Below are 16,574 nucleotides of genomic sequence, written 5' to 3' on the forward strand. Positions count from 1 at the left end.
TCATTGAGGGAACCATGAATGCCAACATGTACTGTGACATACTGAAGCAGAGCATGATCCCCTCCCTTCGGGGACTGGGCCGCAGGGCAGTATTCCAACATGATAACGACCCCAAACACACCTCCAAGACGACAACTGCCTTGCTAAAGAAGCTGAGGGTAAAGGTGATGGACTGACCAAGCATGTCTCCAGACCTAAATCCTATTGGGCATCTGTGGGGCATCCTTAAATGGAAGGTGGAGGAGCGCAAGGTCTCTAACATCCACCAGCTCCGTGATGTTATCATGGAGGAGTGGAAGAGGACTCCAGTGGCAACCTGTGAAGCTCTGGTGAACTCCATGCCCAAGAGGGTTAAGGCAGTGCTGGAAAATAATGGTGGCCACACAAAATATTAACACTTTTGGCCCAATTTGGATATTTTCACTTAGGGGTGTACTCACTTTTGTGGCCAGCGGTTTAGACATTAATGGCTGTGTGTTGAGTTATTTTGAGGGGACAGCAAATTTACACTGTTATACAAGCTGTACACTTACTACTTTACATTGTAGCAAAGTGTCATTTCTTCAGTGTTGTCACATGAAAAGATATAATAAAATATTTACAAAAATGTGAGGGGTGTACTCATTTCTGTGAGATACTGTATATAGACACACACACAGCCTTTTTTCAAGATTTGCTCATAAATAGTTTATTGAATCCTTATATATTCTTTATATACGGATTATTCAATTCAGTTTGATGGAAATTTTACTATTAATTGGAATGCGTAAATCTAAAAAAAGGCTTAAATTTTTTTTAGTGTGTGTGTATATATATATATATATATATATATATAGTCATCTCAATGGCGAAACGTGTCCCAATCACCCTTAATTCTGGAGAATTAAGGGTGATTGGGACACGTTTCGCCATATATATTATAAAATATGTCATATATATATATATATATATATGTGTGTATATATAAAAAGACAAATAAAAAAAGGAAAGAAAAAAAAAATAAGACTAAGTATTAGAAGTTTCCTCCGGCATTTTCTTTATTCAGAGAACAATAACATTATACAATCATTTTTAAAGGACATTTATAGATACACAAGTATTTATAAAAAAGGAAACACGTGATAGGGTGTAAAAATAATTCCCAAATATTTTGTACACCCGATTTCAATCATTTAATCTTCACTACAAAGGTTTTATTTAGGCCTATATAAAAATGACCAACAATAAAAGTTTATTTAATTAATACGTAGCCTAATATTTTCCTGAATATCTTTCAGCTCTTTATTACCTCCTCCAGCATCTTTACTTTAGTAGTTTGTTGTTTGACGTCTATCCACGCATTGAGCTGTCAGTCATTTTGCTGCATCTTAACTCTACAACACTAGAGGGCAGTAGAGTCCTATGAGACATGAAGCTGTTCTGCGCCAGGGGGCTTTCCGCCTTTAGAGGGCGATAGTAGTAGTAGAATCTATCACATATAATAATAAAGCTGTTCAGTTTGTTGCCTAGTCAGAAAACCAATACAAGGGTGAGTAAATTATGACCACAAAAAAATAAAAAAAATAAAATAAAAATAAACAAATAAATTAATAAAAATAAATAAATTAATAATATGTGGGAGTTTGTAACTTTATTCATCAATTTCAACCCATGATTTGTTTACCCTCTAAAGTGAATTCATCATTTGAAAAATCATCTTGCTACTCTAAAAAGCTACAAAATGTTTTTTAAAATGTGATCTAAAATGTTCACAACATATGATCATGTGATTTGTAATAATGACAGGCTGAATGTACATTAGTGGAGTTGGAGTGAACTGAAAGAAATGACAGATCACAAACAAGTCAAAATATTGCCTTTATAATTATTTTCAAAATAAACATTTTACATGAATATTTTAGATATAATCCATTTTTTAAAGTCTATACACAGACTTTAAAGATAAAACATTGTGCTTTATTATGAACAGGCACATTTGAAATGGTTTGTAAAAAGTTTACAATAAATTACAATCAGCAACATTTGATAGAAAACATTTGGCCTTTTTTTTTTTGGTCATTGCACATATAACGACAGTAGGAAAATCTTTCAGTGTGTTCATAATTACAAAATAATGCCATGGGTGTTATGCGATTAAACAAAGCATTTTGTTTTTAAATAAGAAAACATTGCATAGGCAAAGTAAAAAAAAAAAAAAAAAAAAAAAAAAAAAAAAAAAATATATATATATATATATATATATGTAAGCATTAAAACAGCTAAGATAGCTTATTTTAACACAACTATAGTAAAAATGGGATCTTTCAAAACTCTCAAATTTTAGGCTTAACTGTCTGAATTTACTTTACATTCATATCCACAAAGACTTGAAAAGTCAAACTGTTTGATACATTTGAAAATGGTTGAAGAAGTCACAGTGATCTTGTTTAGATAGATGATCCACTTCATCCTCAGTAACAGAGGAGTCATCAGAGAGATATTTAAGTTAAAGTGAGACATTAATCAACTTTAGACCCTATTTTACAATACAGGGTCATGGACACAATCATCGCCGCAAGCTGAAAATGAGAACAGAAAGAGAAATAAATACCATTAGCATCACAAGACTTCATACACATCATATTTATATTTTATCAGTATTTATATTGTCAGTCATTTACATTTATATTTAGTGTTACAGTCAGGTATATTAAGGTTGTGATTATTCTCCAAACAAAGGAAATAAATGCATTACCCATCAAAGACAACAGGGAATCAAAATTTACTACATTTATTTCCTTAATGACCACACCATTCCATTGTGCTACTTTTTAACTGCAAAAACGTCTGTGTGAACCGGCCCTAATAAATGTCTTTGGTCTTATTTAGTACATGATTCATTAGGCACATGTTACTATAAAGAAAATGATGTTTGTTTTATAATCTTTCATAGAAATGTGAATAAATTTCTCCACCTCTGAATTGGACAGATTTTTTTTTTACACAAAACTGGATTAAAATTCAAAATATCCATTTTTATTTCCAATGCGATAACTGAAAATGAGGTAAAGTGACAGAAATGTAGAATACTACTGTATACTGTATCTAATACTATTTTTAAACAAACAGTAGGCTGCAATTGTGAGTTGTAAAGTCAGAATTGCAAAATATAAACTTGCAATTGCGAGAAAAAAATCTGAATTGTGAGATATAAACTCAGAATTACAAGAAATAAGTTTAAACTCGGGAATTACGAGAAAAAAGTTTGAATTGTGAGATATAATTCAAGATTACGAGAAAAAATGTTGAATCATGAGATATAAACTGAGGATTACAAGAAAAAATGTTGAATCGAGAAAAAAGTTTGAATTGTGGGATATAAACTCAGAATTATGAGAAAAAAAATCAGAATTATGAGAAAAAGGTTTGAATTGTGAGATATAAACTCGGGATTATGAGAAAAAAGTTTGAATTTTGAGATATAAACTCAGGATTACGAGAAAAAGGTATGAATTGTGTGACATTAACTCGGGATTACGAGAAAAAAATCTGAATTACAAAAAAAAGATTTGAATTGTGAGATATAAACTCGGGATTATAAGAAAAAAAAATTGAATTTTGAAATATAAACTCAGGATTACAAGAAAAAGGTTTGAATTGTGTGACATTAACTCGGGATTACGAAAAAAAAGTTTGAATTGTGAGATATAAACTCGGAATTACAAGAAAAAAATCAGAATTACAAGAAAAAGATTTGAATTGTGAGATATAAACTCAGGATTATAAGAAAAAAAATTTTTTTTTTGAAATATAAACTCAGGATTACGAGAGAAAGGTTTGAATTGTGCAACATTAACTCTGGATTACGAGAAAAAGGTCTGAATTACGAGATATAAACTCTGGATTTTGAGAAAAAAGTCTGAATTGCTAGATATAAACTCGGGATTACTAGAAAAAAGTCTGAATTGCTAGATATAAACTCGGGATTACTAGAAAAAAGTCTGAATTGTGAAATATAAACTCAGGATTTTGAGAAAAAAGTCTGAATTGCGAGATATAAACTCGGGATTACTAGAAAAAAGTTAGAATTTTGAGATATAAACTCAGGATTATGAGGAAAAAAATCAGGATTACGAGAAAAAGGTTTGAATTGTGCGACATTAACTTGGGATTACAAGAAAAAAGTTTGAATTGTGCGATATAAACTCGGGATTACGAGAAAAAGGTTTGAATTGTGCGATATAAACTCATGATTATGAGAAAAAAGTATGAATTGTGCGATATATGCTCAGGATTATAAGAAAAAAGTCTGAATTGTGCGATATAAACTCAGGATTATGAGAAAAAAAGTTTGAATTGTCAGATAAAAACTCGGATTTATGAGAAAAAAGTTTGAATCGTGCGATATAAACTCGGGATTACAAGAAAAAAGTTTGAATTGTGCGATATATACTCAGGATTATGAGAAAAAAGTCTGAATTGTGCGATATAAACTCAGGATTATGAGAAAAAAAGTTTGAATTGCGAGATATAAACTCAGGATTATGAGAAAAAAAGTCACACTAGATTTCCTGACTTTTAAAATGATTGACAGAAATAGTGTCTGGTACCTCAAGAGCAGCGATGCCCAATGCTACAGCTATGATGATAACTGCATTCTCATCTACCCGCGTCTTCAGTTTTGGGAAACAACCTAATATAGTCTGAGAGAGAGAGAAAAAAAGAAAGATACAAAAATATAAATGTCAAAGAGTGTGCAAATCTTGAGAATTGATTGGAGACCGTATATAAATAAATATAAATACTGTCCTCAAGCCTCACCGAATTCATAACTGTGGCCTCACTGCAGGGAGCTACAGTACAGCACTGAAATGGGTAATTCTTGGTTTCGTTCACAAAGTAAGAATTTGTGAAATCTGTATAGTTGTTGAATCCACAGCAATTCAGCTAAAGGAGAAGCAATGAGAGTTAGATTTAACTTCAGTCTAATTCAGCCAGAAGTTGGTATTACAGACAGAGGAGCTCGTTGGAAAAAAGATGTTAACATATAAATGGGCTAATTATTTTTGGGCAGGTGATGTTTTACACTGCTAAACACCCTGGTTTTATGAGAGAAAGTTTTATATTCCTTATGAAGCACGAGTCCTGATGTAACAAATACTCAATATTAAAAAGGACAAATTTTATTTTTTTTTTTATGTGAGAGTGTCAAGATTCTGTATAATTTTGAGAATGTTTCTGTATTAAATCTGTATTCTCTTTTTATGAGCCAAAGTGTCACAAACCCCTGTCATAGTCGTGTTCCATAGTCCAGTAAGATCTGCGTTTTTCCCATATTCTTTTCTGATGCTTTTCACAACTTCATCTCCCAATTGCTTTATAAGGTTTTCTGCCTGAAATAAACAAACAAGGAGGTTTGAGTGGTATGTGATTTTATAATTATGCCTTTTCCTTATATGTTTCTTAAGAAGGTTTGAGTATTTACTTCTGCATGGACAAAGTGGAAAATATTATGTGTAAAAACTTACCAGAGGCTTAAAGACCAGAAGCACAATCGCTCCAGCGACTTCAGCAATGAAGACTATCAAAATAATGATGAAGAACTGAGGAGAGAGAGAGATTGAGAGGCAAATTGAATGAATGAACACATATGAAAGTAAGTCCACTGCAGTATACGGTGAGCTTTTTTTATATTAATAAAATCATACTTTCATTCAGCAATTCAAAAGACACATTAATTGATCAAAAGTGACAGTAAAAGGCATTTATAATGTTTCAAAAAAAAAAAAAAAATCCATTTCAAATTAATGCTGTTCTTTTGAACTTTCTATTAATCAAAAAAAAAAAAAAAAAAAATCCTGATTTTTTTTTTTTTAATCACTGTTTCAACAAAAAGCAGCACAACTGTTTTCAACATTGATAATAATAAGAAATGAATGAATTATAATGATTTCTGAAGGATCATGTGACACTGAAGACTGGACTAATATATTATAATATATATTATATCTTATATTAGATATAATAATAGATATATAAATTATATGTATAAAGACCTGCCAGATATTGAGGATTTTTCCAGGTAACTACAATAACTCTCCTCTGAGAGGCTGATTATGTAGCAGTTGGAGTCGTGTGTTGTTCCAGTGTAGTGAGAAATCGAGTCCCCCCAGAAATCGGGTCTCCTTTAGGACCCAGGCGTAGACCCAGTTGTTATCATGATGTCTTGACTAATTATAATCTTACTTATAATTTCACTATTGTATGATGTTTATTACATTAAGTGCACAAACAACATGCTTGAAATATAAAATGAATGCCTATGTATTGCATAATAAAACAAACTGGAAACAGATATTGGAAGCAAAAAACATACCTAATATATAAGTTAAGCTAGCAGGCTAATTGGGTATAGGTATGCTATGCTAGTAAATAAGATAACTAAAAAACACTAAGAATGAGAAATGCTTGATTTCACAACCTATAGCTCCAGTTATATACTAGTATATGAACCATATAATTTAAAAACATTAATGGTCATTATAATGCATTTTAAACAATATAAATCATAACGTGATTTTGCAGGAATTATAATCAGGTGCTAAAAATACATCCCATTAAAAGTCAGTTGAACCAATGGGATCACTCTGTGTCTTAAAGGAGACCCGATTTCTTGGGGGGACTCGATTTCCCACCACACCGGCCTGCAGTGACGTACCAGCAGCAGCATACACCTGCTCTCTCTGACCGCTCCACAGCAGCCCAGGAAGCCCAGGATGACCAGCACAGCGCCCACCGCGATCAGGAGGTATCCCACGTTCAAGACCTGTCCCAGCTGAAGTGAAGCTCCTGGTATATTCTGCAGAAAACCCAGGATAGATCCACTGTCCACCTTCACCCAGATCCCCACACCTAGAATAGCTGCTCCTGCCAGCTACATCAACAAAAAAACACAGACATTTTGATATTTGAATTGGAAACTGTTACACATTTTGTTTTACACATCATATCATCATACAGAGGCCCTAAAATGTCTTAAAGTCAGCATGAAATCAAAATGAACAATTCTTCTTTTTTATGGTAAATTGCAGTATTATAAATGATTTATCTGTGCACATCATTATTTTTAAAAACATTCATGTACCATCATAATTTTTAATCAACATAACTTCCCCTCCTTCTTGCAGCTCATCTCTTCTCTTGATGACGTGTTTACTGGCACGAGGGCGGGGCAACCTGTCACTCACATGAGACTGACTAATAGCAAACCACGACCATTCAATTAATTTCACATGGACAAAATCAAGCTCCGCCCAAAGCGTTTTTGTTTGAGAAGTCGTTTCACTCATATATATCCACCTTATTCCTACGTCTCATGGTGCTTTGCGCAAATTATGGGTGTAACTTCCGTTAAGCTGTAAACAGTTAGTGAAAGGCTCGCTCTATGAATGCAATAATATGTTTTTTGACTGAAAAGAGCTCTTGCCATAGATATTCTTGTTATAACGTTACGTTAAAATACCAAGCGTTACGTTATTCTCATGATATCTGAAAATAAAACATGAAGGAAAATTGAAAGCTCATTCAGTCAAACTGACGGATAAGCTTTATTTGTAGGGCAACCTTATGATTCGAAACGATTCGTTTTTAAATGGAAGTTCCCCAAACCAGAAGTGAAACCCATAATTCGAAAACCAGTAGGCTAGTCAGGAATAAGGTGGATATGCCACAAAAAAAATGTTTATTAAAATGTTTATGATAATTAGTTTATCCACAAGGTGGCAACGTGCCCTGGGGACGTCGATTCACAAGGTACATACAAACTGCATAACCCCCCCCCCCAAAATCGGGTCTCCATTAGGACCCCACGCGATCCCATTGGTTCTCTTTAGCGCATGATTACAATTCCTACAAAATCATGTTATGATAAATGCTGTTTCAACTACATTATAATGACCATTTATGTCTGTATTAGTTAGCTTATGTACTAGCATAGCATATACAGATACCGATTAGTCTGATAGCTTAGTTTATACACGCATTTGCACTACCCTACATGTATTCACAATCATCTTTAATGTAATTATGTGTTAAATTAAATGTTAAATGTCCAAATATTTCAGTTATGAATAAAACAAATTAATGATGTTCAGTTTTTCAACTGTCAAAATTCAAAATTCAAAATCCAACTGTCAAAATTCAAATTTTGACAGTTGGAGAGGCTCATCAGACTCCATTAGCTGCCATTCTATGTACTATTTCTAAACCATTGAGACTACATTGAGAAACTATTTCTTATCTATCTATTTCTATCTATCTGTCTATCTGACTATCTATCTATCTGACTATTTCTATCTATCTGACTATCTTTTAAACTACTGAACTAAAACAAACTATTACAAACTGAAAAACTTCAAAATTCAAGCTTTTAAAACTACTTCAAACTTTCTGGCTAGGCATTTTCAAGTCAACTTAAAGTTTGTCTACAAACTTTTTTTATCTAGTTTAAATTAGTATCATTCATATATATTTAGGATAATCATTAGACGGTTTGTGGAGACCCAATTTCGAGGGAGGACCCAATTTGTCAAGACACCGGAATGCATGCAAGCTACAGCGACAACGGAGGCCTACATAGACGAGAGATTGTGCGAAGAGGTTAAAAAAGTACCCTCATTTGTACAACTCTAGCATGAAAGAATACAAAGATATTTTCCTGGGTCGTAACTCATGGCAAAAGATTGCTCAAAACTGTGCATGCAAGTCAAATGAAGTATACTTTTGGGCTTTATTTTTTCCCATATTCTCCATTGTTGTAGCACCTCTCTTCCCGGTATCGCTCTGTTTAATTCCTGTCTCTATGAAGCCCCTCCTTCTGAAAAGCACAATGTGCTCTGATTGGTCGGCTGGTATAGTGTGTTGTGATTGGTCAATCGCTTCGAGTGTGTTTGGGAAATATCACACCTTTTATCATAACCCTGAGTTTCAACACACTACTAACTAACTCAACCAGGCCCTGTCCCTTTATTTTGTGTGTGCCTTGGGTGGGAATTATTTAAATGAGGAATATTGTGACATGTTTGTTCCTGGAAGTAAACTCAAGACTACAATGGAGGCATTTCAGGGAGATACTGATATAGAGAAGCGAGTGAATTTATGCTTTGTTACATTGCAGACCTTTTTCACGCTCAGACAGCAACATTACACACTAAAGAAAGCTGAACATGTAAAAGAACATTATAGGATCCCTTCATACATGCCATTGTCCTCATACCAACATATAGAGGCCCTAAAGTGTACCACTAAGTCACACTTAAAATGCCTGAATGTCACTGTTGAGCAAGTTATATATTTTGTCTGCACAAAAAAGGCATGTTTGCAGCAATATGATTTGCATTCAACCCAACTAAACCACATGAAAATGAGATGATTTGCTTGTTTGTTAGTTTGTTTTTTTCTCTATGGATCTGGAGAAAAAGCAACACTTTTATCACACTCTGTATTCAGTATATAGACAGTGTATAGCAGCTGAGAACATAAATGTAAATAGATGTTTTGGATTTAAATAAACTATATACAGTAGATACATCTGTCTTCATGCAAAACACGGAAACAGTCACAGGCTGTTAAAGCAGGTAAACCTGAAATGACTTTCACAGAATTAATTTAACTCATAACTTTTCTGAACAAACATGAGCATTACTTACAAAGATGATCCCATTGAAGATAAACATCATCGTTTTCAAAAATCCAAAGCAGCCCATTTTGATTGGACGGATATGACACCTGAAAGAAAAAAAAGAATTAACAACAAAGTACTTTTATAATTAGAGGACTTATTTTGCCTGAACTTCCACCTTGTGTTTTGTTCCAAAGTTAATCTTTCTTAAAAACTTGAAAGATTATTAACATTTAGTTTTTAATGAATTTCTGGATACCGAATATACAATAAACAATTACTTGGATGATACTGTAAGACAAAGTACGCCGTCCAGGAAATGCTGTGGGGGAAAAGATGGTGGTTTTGCTGTAGTAACTGATTTAACTACAACTCTCGTTAACCCCACAACGCTGGTCACGCAGGTCACAGCTTCATGCAAACCTTGCAAATTGAGTTGGTCACTTATACAGGAAGTGGCTCTTTAACAAGATATGCCTGAACAGTATAAACCTATTACAAATACAAAGTCACACCCCAAAAAGTCTGTGAAACTAAAGTTTGAATCCAGTTCAAACAGCAACACCTGAAGGACTGGCCAGCTTTATGTAGTCATCAAAGGTTAATAAATGTGAGATTTTATTTGAAACAAAGACGTAATCTATAGGGATCACATTATAGGCTATGTCTGTAATCTAAGGTTTATGGTTCATAAATTTCTGATGTGTATAAATAAATAAACTTTTTTAGGAACTTGGAACTTGTTTTAGTTTAGTCAATAAGCTTTGTGTGATCTAAATAAGGTGTGTAATACCTATATATAAAACAATACTGTACATATATATGCCCTATTCAGTTCTCTTAAAGGTCAGATCCGTGTTTTAATAGAGCTCTGAATAGACCATAGGACCTAAACTAATATTTAAAGAGTCTTTTGAGCTTTTTGTGGAGAACACAATGGGAGCGAGACAAAAACCTCCCTTTACTCTTTCATACCTAGAGCGAGGTCCAGACGTTTGAGATAAGAAATAACACGATTCTGCACTATTCTGGCTCACTATTCAAATGCAAGAAAATTAGAGACACTGAGCATGTGACTCCTCACACAGACGCTCAGTGTTTCTTGCTTTATATATATATATATATATATATTTATATGTTTCTTGCTTTACACACACACACACACACATATATATTATATATATATATATATATATATAAATGTAAACCAGGCATACATTTTTGGAACCTGATTATACTTAAGTACTCGTAATTAGATTATATTACGTTTTTTAAATACTCGTAATCACACTACATGATATTCTCACAGAGGCAGTAAATTATTGATAATTCATTGATTCTCCATACTGTTTTATTTTGATTGTTTTTATTTTAAAATTATTTATTTTAATAATTACTTAATAGCTTTTCATTAAACTCATGAACCCCAGTCTGAGAAACCCTGACGAGATGTAATATTTAATGCACTTCATGTTGTTAGTAATAAAAAATTGATATTAAAACATTAATATGGTACAAGATTATCCTATTCAAATCAATATGAGAAATAACGAGTTAGGTCAAAAGTAATCCAAAAGTAGTCAGATTATATTACCTTCAATATGTAATGTAATGGATTATATATATATATATATATATATATTACACACTGCCCGGCCAAAAAAAAAAAGTCGCTGTTTGGATTTTACATTGTGTTTTAAAGGAAACACTCTTGTAAAATCCCCTCACCTTGTTTCCATCACTGGCAGTAATTGTTTTCATGACGTAAGCAACAGAAGTTTCGAAAGCAGATAATAGAGTCAAGAGTCAAGTTTAATTTGCCTATTACAATCCAAACAGGGACTTTTTTTATTTTTTATTAAGATGTACCATGGCCATATTCCAGGATGACAATGTCAAGATTCATTAGGCTCAAATTGTGAAAGAATTGTTGGGAGGGAGCATGAAGAATCATTTTCACACATGAATTGGCACTGACCTTAACCTCAGTGTAAGTTTTTGGGATGTGCTGGAGGAGACTTTACAGAGTGCTCACCTCTTGCATTGTCAATACAAGAACTTGACCAAAAAATGATGCACCTCTCGATGGAAATAAATGTTGTGATGTTATTTCCATCAAGAGGTCCATCAATTTTTGGTCAAGATCTTGTATTGACAATGCAAGAGGTGAGCACTTCCCAAAGACTTTCAATGAATTTAAGGTCTGGACTCAGAGGTGCCAATTCATGTGTGAAAATGATTCTTCATGCTCTCTGAACCATTCTTTTACAATTTTAACCCTGGTGAGTCTTGGAATATCCTGGAATATGGCCATGATAAAATCTGTGACACAGAACACACTGCACCTTTCAGAGAGGCGTTACTGTACATGGCAGTAACCTGATTTCCTCTCAACACAAATAACCTCATTTTATGAGCTACACTTCTGCTTGTCATTGTCCACCAATATGACAAATTAGAGGTGACACAACACTTCCTGCTAGAAACTGAGATCACTTATGAGGCCATTACAAAAGTTTATTCCTTGAATTTTTAAGTACAATCAACTTGGATGTATTAGTCATTTCAACTTAAATTATATTTAACTGGTTTAAAAAGTAGTTGAATCTTGTATAACAAAGTTGAAAATTGTGTAAATTATTTTGACGAGTTAAAGTAATGTAAAAACATATGTTGTCATTGATCATATCACTTTTACAGCGTAAAGGACTTTAATTAGGTTTTAATTGCACCATCCAAAACCTTTTAACACTGGGTTGTGACGCAGCATCACATGACGTGTGTGTCACATGCACTACCGCTCACCAGGACACGATGTGAGGTCAGCGTTTGTTCAGGCTTAAGATGAACAGAAGGTACTGATCGGGTCATTGACCAAAGACAGATGAGATAAACATTTAAAAATCATCAATAAAAGACTATTGATGCAGCAAGTTTCACAATTACAGACTGTCAGAGTTACTGTCAAATTTTCTTAGTGCCAACAGAGCAGCTGATCAGTTTTATCATCGCTAGACTTCAGAAGTTATGACTCCAAATGACGTTTAGATTGTAAGATGTAATTTAATTATACAATAGTTTTTTTTTTATTATTATTATTTTATGAAGGTGAAAATCTTAAGTAACAGCTCAAGTCTCCTCATGATTTGATCTTGAGGAATCATTGGGCAGTATAAATATATATATATTTTTTTTTTATTTATTTAAATGAATTAAAGGATTAGTTCACTTTAGAATTAAAATTTCCTGATAATTTACTCACCTCCATGTCATCCAAGATGTTCATGTCTTTCTTTCTTCATTCAAAAAGAAATTAAGGTTTTTGAGGAAAACATTCCAGGATTTTTCTCCACATAGTGGACTTCAACAGGGACCAATGGGTTGAAGGTCCAAAATGGCAGTTTAAATGCAGCTTCAAAGGGTTCTACACAATCCCAGACGAGGAATAAGGGTCTTATCTAGTGAAACAATCAGTCATTTTCTAAAAAAAAAAAAAAAAAAAAATTATACACTTTTTAACCACAAATACTCATCTTGCACTAGCTCTGCGATGCGCCACACATTACGTAATCATGTTGGAAAGGTCACACAGGTGAAAGTACCGATCCAGTGTCTACAAAGCGAACATGCAAAGATGAAAACCTTTACAAAATAAGGTAAAACAATGATTTCAGATGATTTTGAAGTTGGAGAAGAAAATGAGATGGAGTTTTTGACCCCGTACTTCCGCCTACATCACGCGTGACCTTTCCAACATGATTACGTAATGTGTGGCGCATCGCAGAGCAGTGCAAGATGAGCATTTGTGATTAAAAAGTATATAATTTTTTATTTTTTTTTAGAAAATGACCGATTGTTTCGCTAGATAAGACCCTTATTCCTTGTCTGGGATTGTGTAGAGCGCTTTGAAACTGCACTGAAACTGCAATTTGGACCTTCAACCCATTGAACCCCACTGAAGTCCACTATATGGAGAAAAATCCTAGAATGTTTTCCTCAAAAACCATAATTTCTTTTTGACTGAAGAAAGAAAGACATTTAAACATCTTGGATGACATGGGGGTGAGTAAATTATCAGGAAATTTTAATTCTGAAGTGAACTAATCCTTTATTCAGCAAGAATCCATACAATTGATCAAAAGTGACACTAAAGTTGGTGCAAGCTGTTAGTAAATCTGGCCCTTAGGATGAGACAATATTGATTTTAGCATCTGAGGGTCAAAAGTCAACTCAATATTAAGCAGTCTGCTGATTCGTCACATTTGTCATCTAAAAATGTTCAGAACTTTGTCTCAATTGTTGTTTGCTTCCTCATTAAAGAGAATTCAGTCTGTAAACTATTATTAGTTTGGTCACCCATGAGTATTTAGGACTAAAGAGTCCATCCATGGTGACATAAGGAATAACAAACACGTTAACAAACGGTGTGTTAGCCTCAAGTCTTCGAAATGAAAATGCTTGTGTGGTGCGTGTAGCTCGCGGCACACACTAGTGTGCTTGTTTTTCCTACATGAAAATCATTCATAGGAGTGTGTTAATGTTTAGTCTGCGTGTTCTGCTTGATTAATCTGGTTTTGGAACCCCTGAAACTTGATATCTGACTCACATATCAGGTTTCCTATATTGAGAGGGAAATCACAGGCAACAGTGCATGTCAAAAGTGGTTGCAAAAAAAAAAAGATAATGCGGGCTTTGTATTAGTCAGCATTGAGTGTGCATGGGACATTGTCTTTCTGAGCTCTGGGTACTGGGTCATCTCAGGGAGAAATGGAGACGACTAATGTTCCTTGGAGACTAACATGCAACCTTTGTATTATGTGATAGTAGAATACACAGCCAGTGGCTGTTTAATGTCTGGTTAAGTATTACACATTTATTGTTAATTTTCAACTGTACATTTAACATTAAAATAACAAATCAAATTAACACACGAATAATATCAGTCATTATATCTGTTTTATATCACTGCATTGACTTTTGAAGACTAAAAGTTTACTTACACAACATTACTGATTAGTTCTCAATCACTCCTGAGAGTCTAGATATAATTTTGTCCTATAAATATCTTCTTTGTAAGGAGATTATTCATTACTGGGTTAAGTTAGTACATATTTGCGAGTTTATTTACAAAAAACTACCATTGTATTTAAAATACCTTGGAGTACCATGGTATTTGAATATGGTAATCTTAGTATATAATATTATGTATAGTAGCCTATATAATATAATGTTGGATTGTAAATAGCGGTACTACCATAGTACATGTGCCAAAATACCCTGTGCACCATTTTACTTTTTTGTAAGTGTCAAATTACTATGGTATTATTTTTTTAGGATGTGGTGGGACATATATTATGGTAATACCATGGTATTCTTTGAAGTACCATGAAGTACAATGCAAATATCAATATTGGCATCATACAGTATCACAGTATAAACCGCTGTTCAAAATTTTGGGATCAGTAAGATTAAAAAAAAAAAAAACACTTTTATTCAGCAAGGATGCATTAAAGTGACAATAAAGACATGTATAATGTTACAAAAGATTTCAAATAAACGTTTCTTTTGAACTTTCTATTTATCAAAGAATCCTGACAAAAGTCAGTTTCCACAAAAATATAAAGCAGCACAACTGTTTCAAACACTGATAATAATAATAATTATAATAATAATAAATGTTTCTTGAGCATCAAATCAGCATATTAGAATGGTTTCTGAAGGATCACGTGACACGGAAGACTGGAGTAATGATGCTGAAAATTCACAGGGATAAATTATATTTTAACATTCAAATATAAATTATTTTAAAATGTAATACCATTTCACAATATTACTGTAGGCCTATTTTGAACAACAAATGCAGCTGTAGTGAACATAAGAAACTTATCAAAGTATCATGGTACTTTCAACAGAATTGTTTTACATATTTTGAAAGATATTGTCGAGTTTGCGGTTGGCCGTTAAATAACGGCTGACATCATTGTTTGTACGATGTGAAGATGTGAGTGAGAACAACCGAGACTTTCCAGTGTTAATTACAGCCACACTCGCGCTACGCAAAACAATGACTCAGGACAAGCGAGGAAAATCCATCATCAAAACAACAGCACGGGTCTCTCGTGAGACCTCATTCCGAATGGACACGACACGAACATGTTCAAAACACTCATTAAACATGACCCTGCTCAACTATAGCTATCCACTCAAAAACGAAGTAGGCTGCAGTTATTTGCAGAGGTCATTAAATAACAGATTTACGTTCTTTATCTCAAGGTATTTAACTGTATTTTCACGATATGGTAGCTTCACTAAGTAGAATCTCTTACCTTTAATGAAATGTGTGAGTTTTGTAGATTCTGTAAATCCCTGAGTGAGTGACTGACTGTCAGATCGGTGAAGAGCCGTTACCTGCGTCTCTTGTTTTCTCTCTGTCTCTCATGTGAAGATGGTTTTCACGGAAAGGAGTGAACAGGTGGGAGTGACACCACTCCTCCCTTGCTTTCTCTCTGGAGAGGCAGAGAATGGGTGTAACGCATCTGTAGTTACGGAGATGGTAAAGACTCCTCTGAGGCACCTGAACAACACAACAACTCACTTTGTGTCAACAGAAAAATGTGTTGTTACAGCTTCAAAGCAAAATATTAGGAGGTAACAGCTGTGTATGTGCATACTTATTCTGTAACCTACTAATGTTTTATCTTGAGTAGTATTGTAATTATGGATTAAGTAATAGAAAGAGGAAATGATGACATAACATGAAAGGAATAAAAGATTTACTGAAACAATAAACTTATGTCACAATCCTGGCTCATCCCTACTCGAAGTTCAAAACAAGAAAATCAAGAAAACGAATCCATAATCTACAAGAGGAAAAAGTGTAAAACAAAAAGAATGTATCTTTAAAATTAGTGTTTAA

The 16,574-nt window shown here is 33.6% G+C and overlaps 1 protein-coding gene across 1 annotated transcript; it reads right to left on the reverse strand.

Moving 5' to 3' along the window:
• Window positions 1-1,844: 1,844 nt before the first annotated feature.
• On the reverse strand, window positions 1,845-16,242 carry tspan34b (tetraspanin 34b). The gene is made up of 8 exons (XM_051888113.1): window positions 15,985-16,242; window positions 9,687-9,765; window positions 6,698-6,913; window positions 5,508-5,582; window positions 5,265-5,372; window positions 4,801-4,926; window positions 4,590-4,682; window positions 1,845-2,558 (listed from the first exon to the last, which is right to left on the reverse strand). The coding sequence occupies exons 2-8, from the start codon at window positions 9,741-9,743 to the stop codon at window positions 2,499-2,501; spliced, it is 735 nt and encodes a 244-aa protein (XP_051744073.1). The 5' UTR covers window positions 9,744-9,765; window positions 15,985-16,242; the 3' UTR covers window positions 1,845-2,498.
• Window positions 16,243-16,574: the final 332 nt, after the last annotated feature.

Source organism: Ctenopharyngodon idella, chromosome 3 (genome assembly GCF_019924925.1).
Source record: "Ctenopharyngodon idella isolate HZGC_01 chromosome 3, HZGC01, whole genome shotgun sequence".
Taxonomy (NCBI): domain Eukaryota; kingdom Metazoa; phylum Chordata; class Actinopteri; order Cypriniformes; family Xenocyprididae; genus Ctenopharyngodon; species Ctenopharyngodon idella.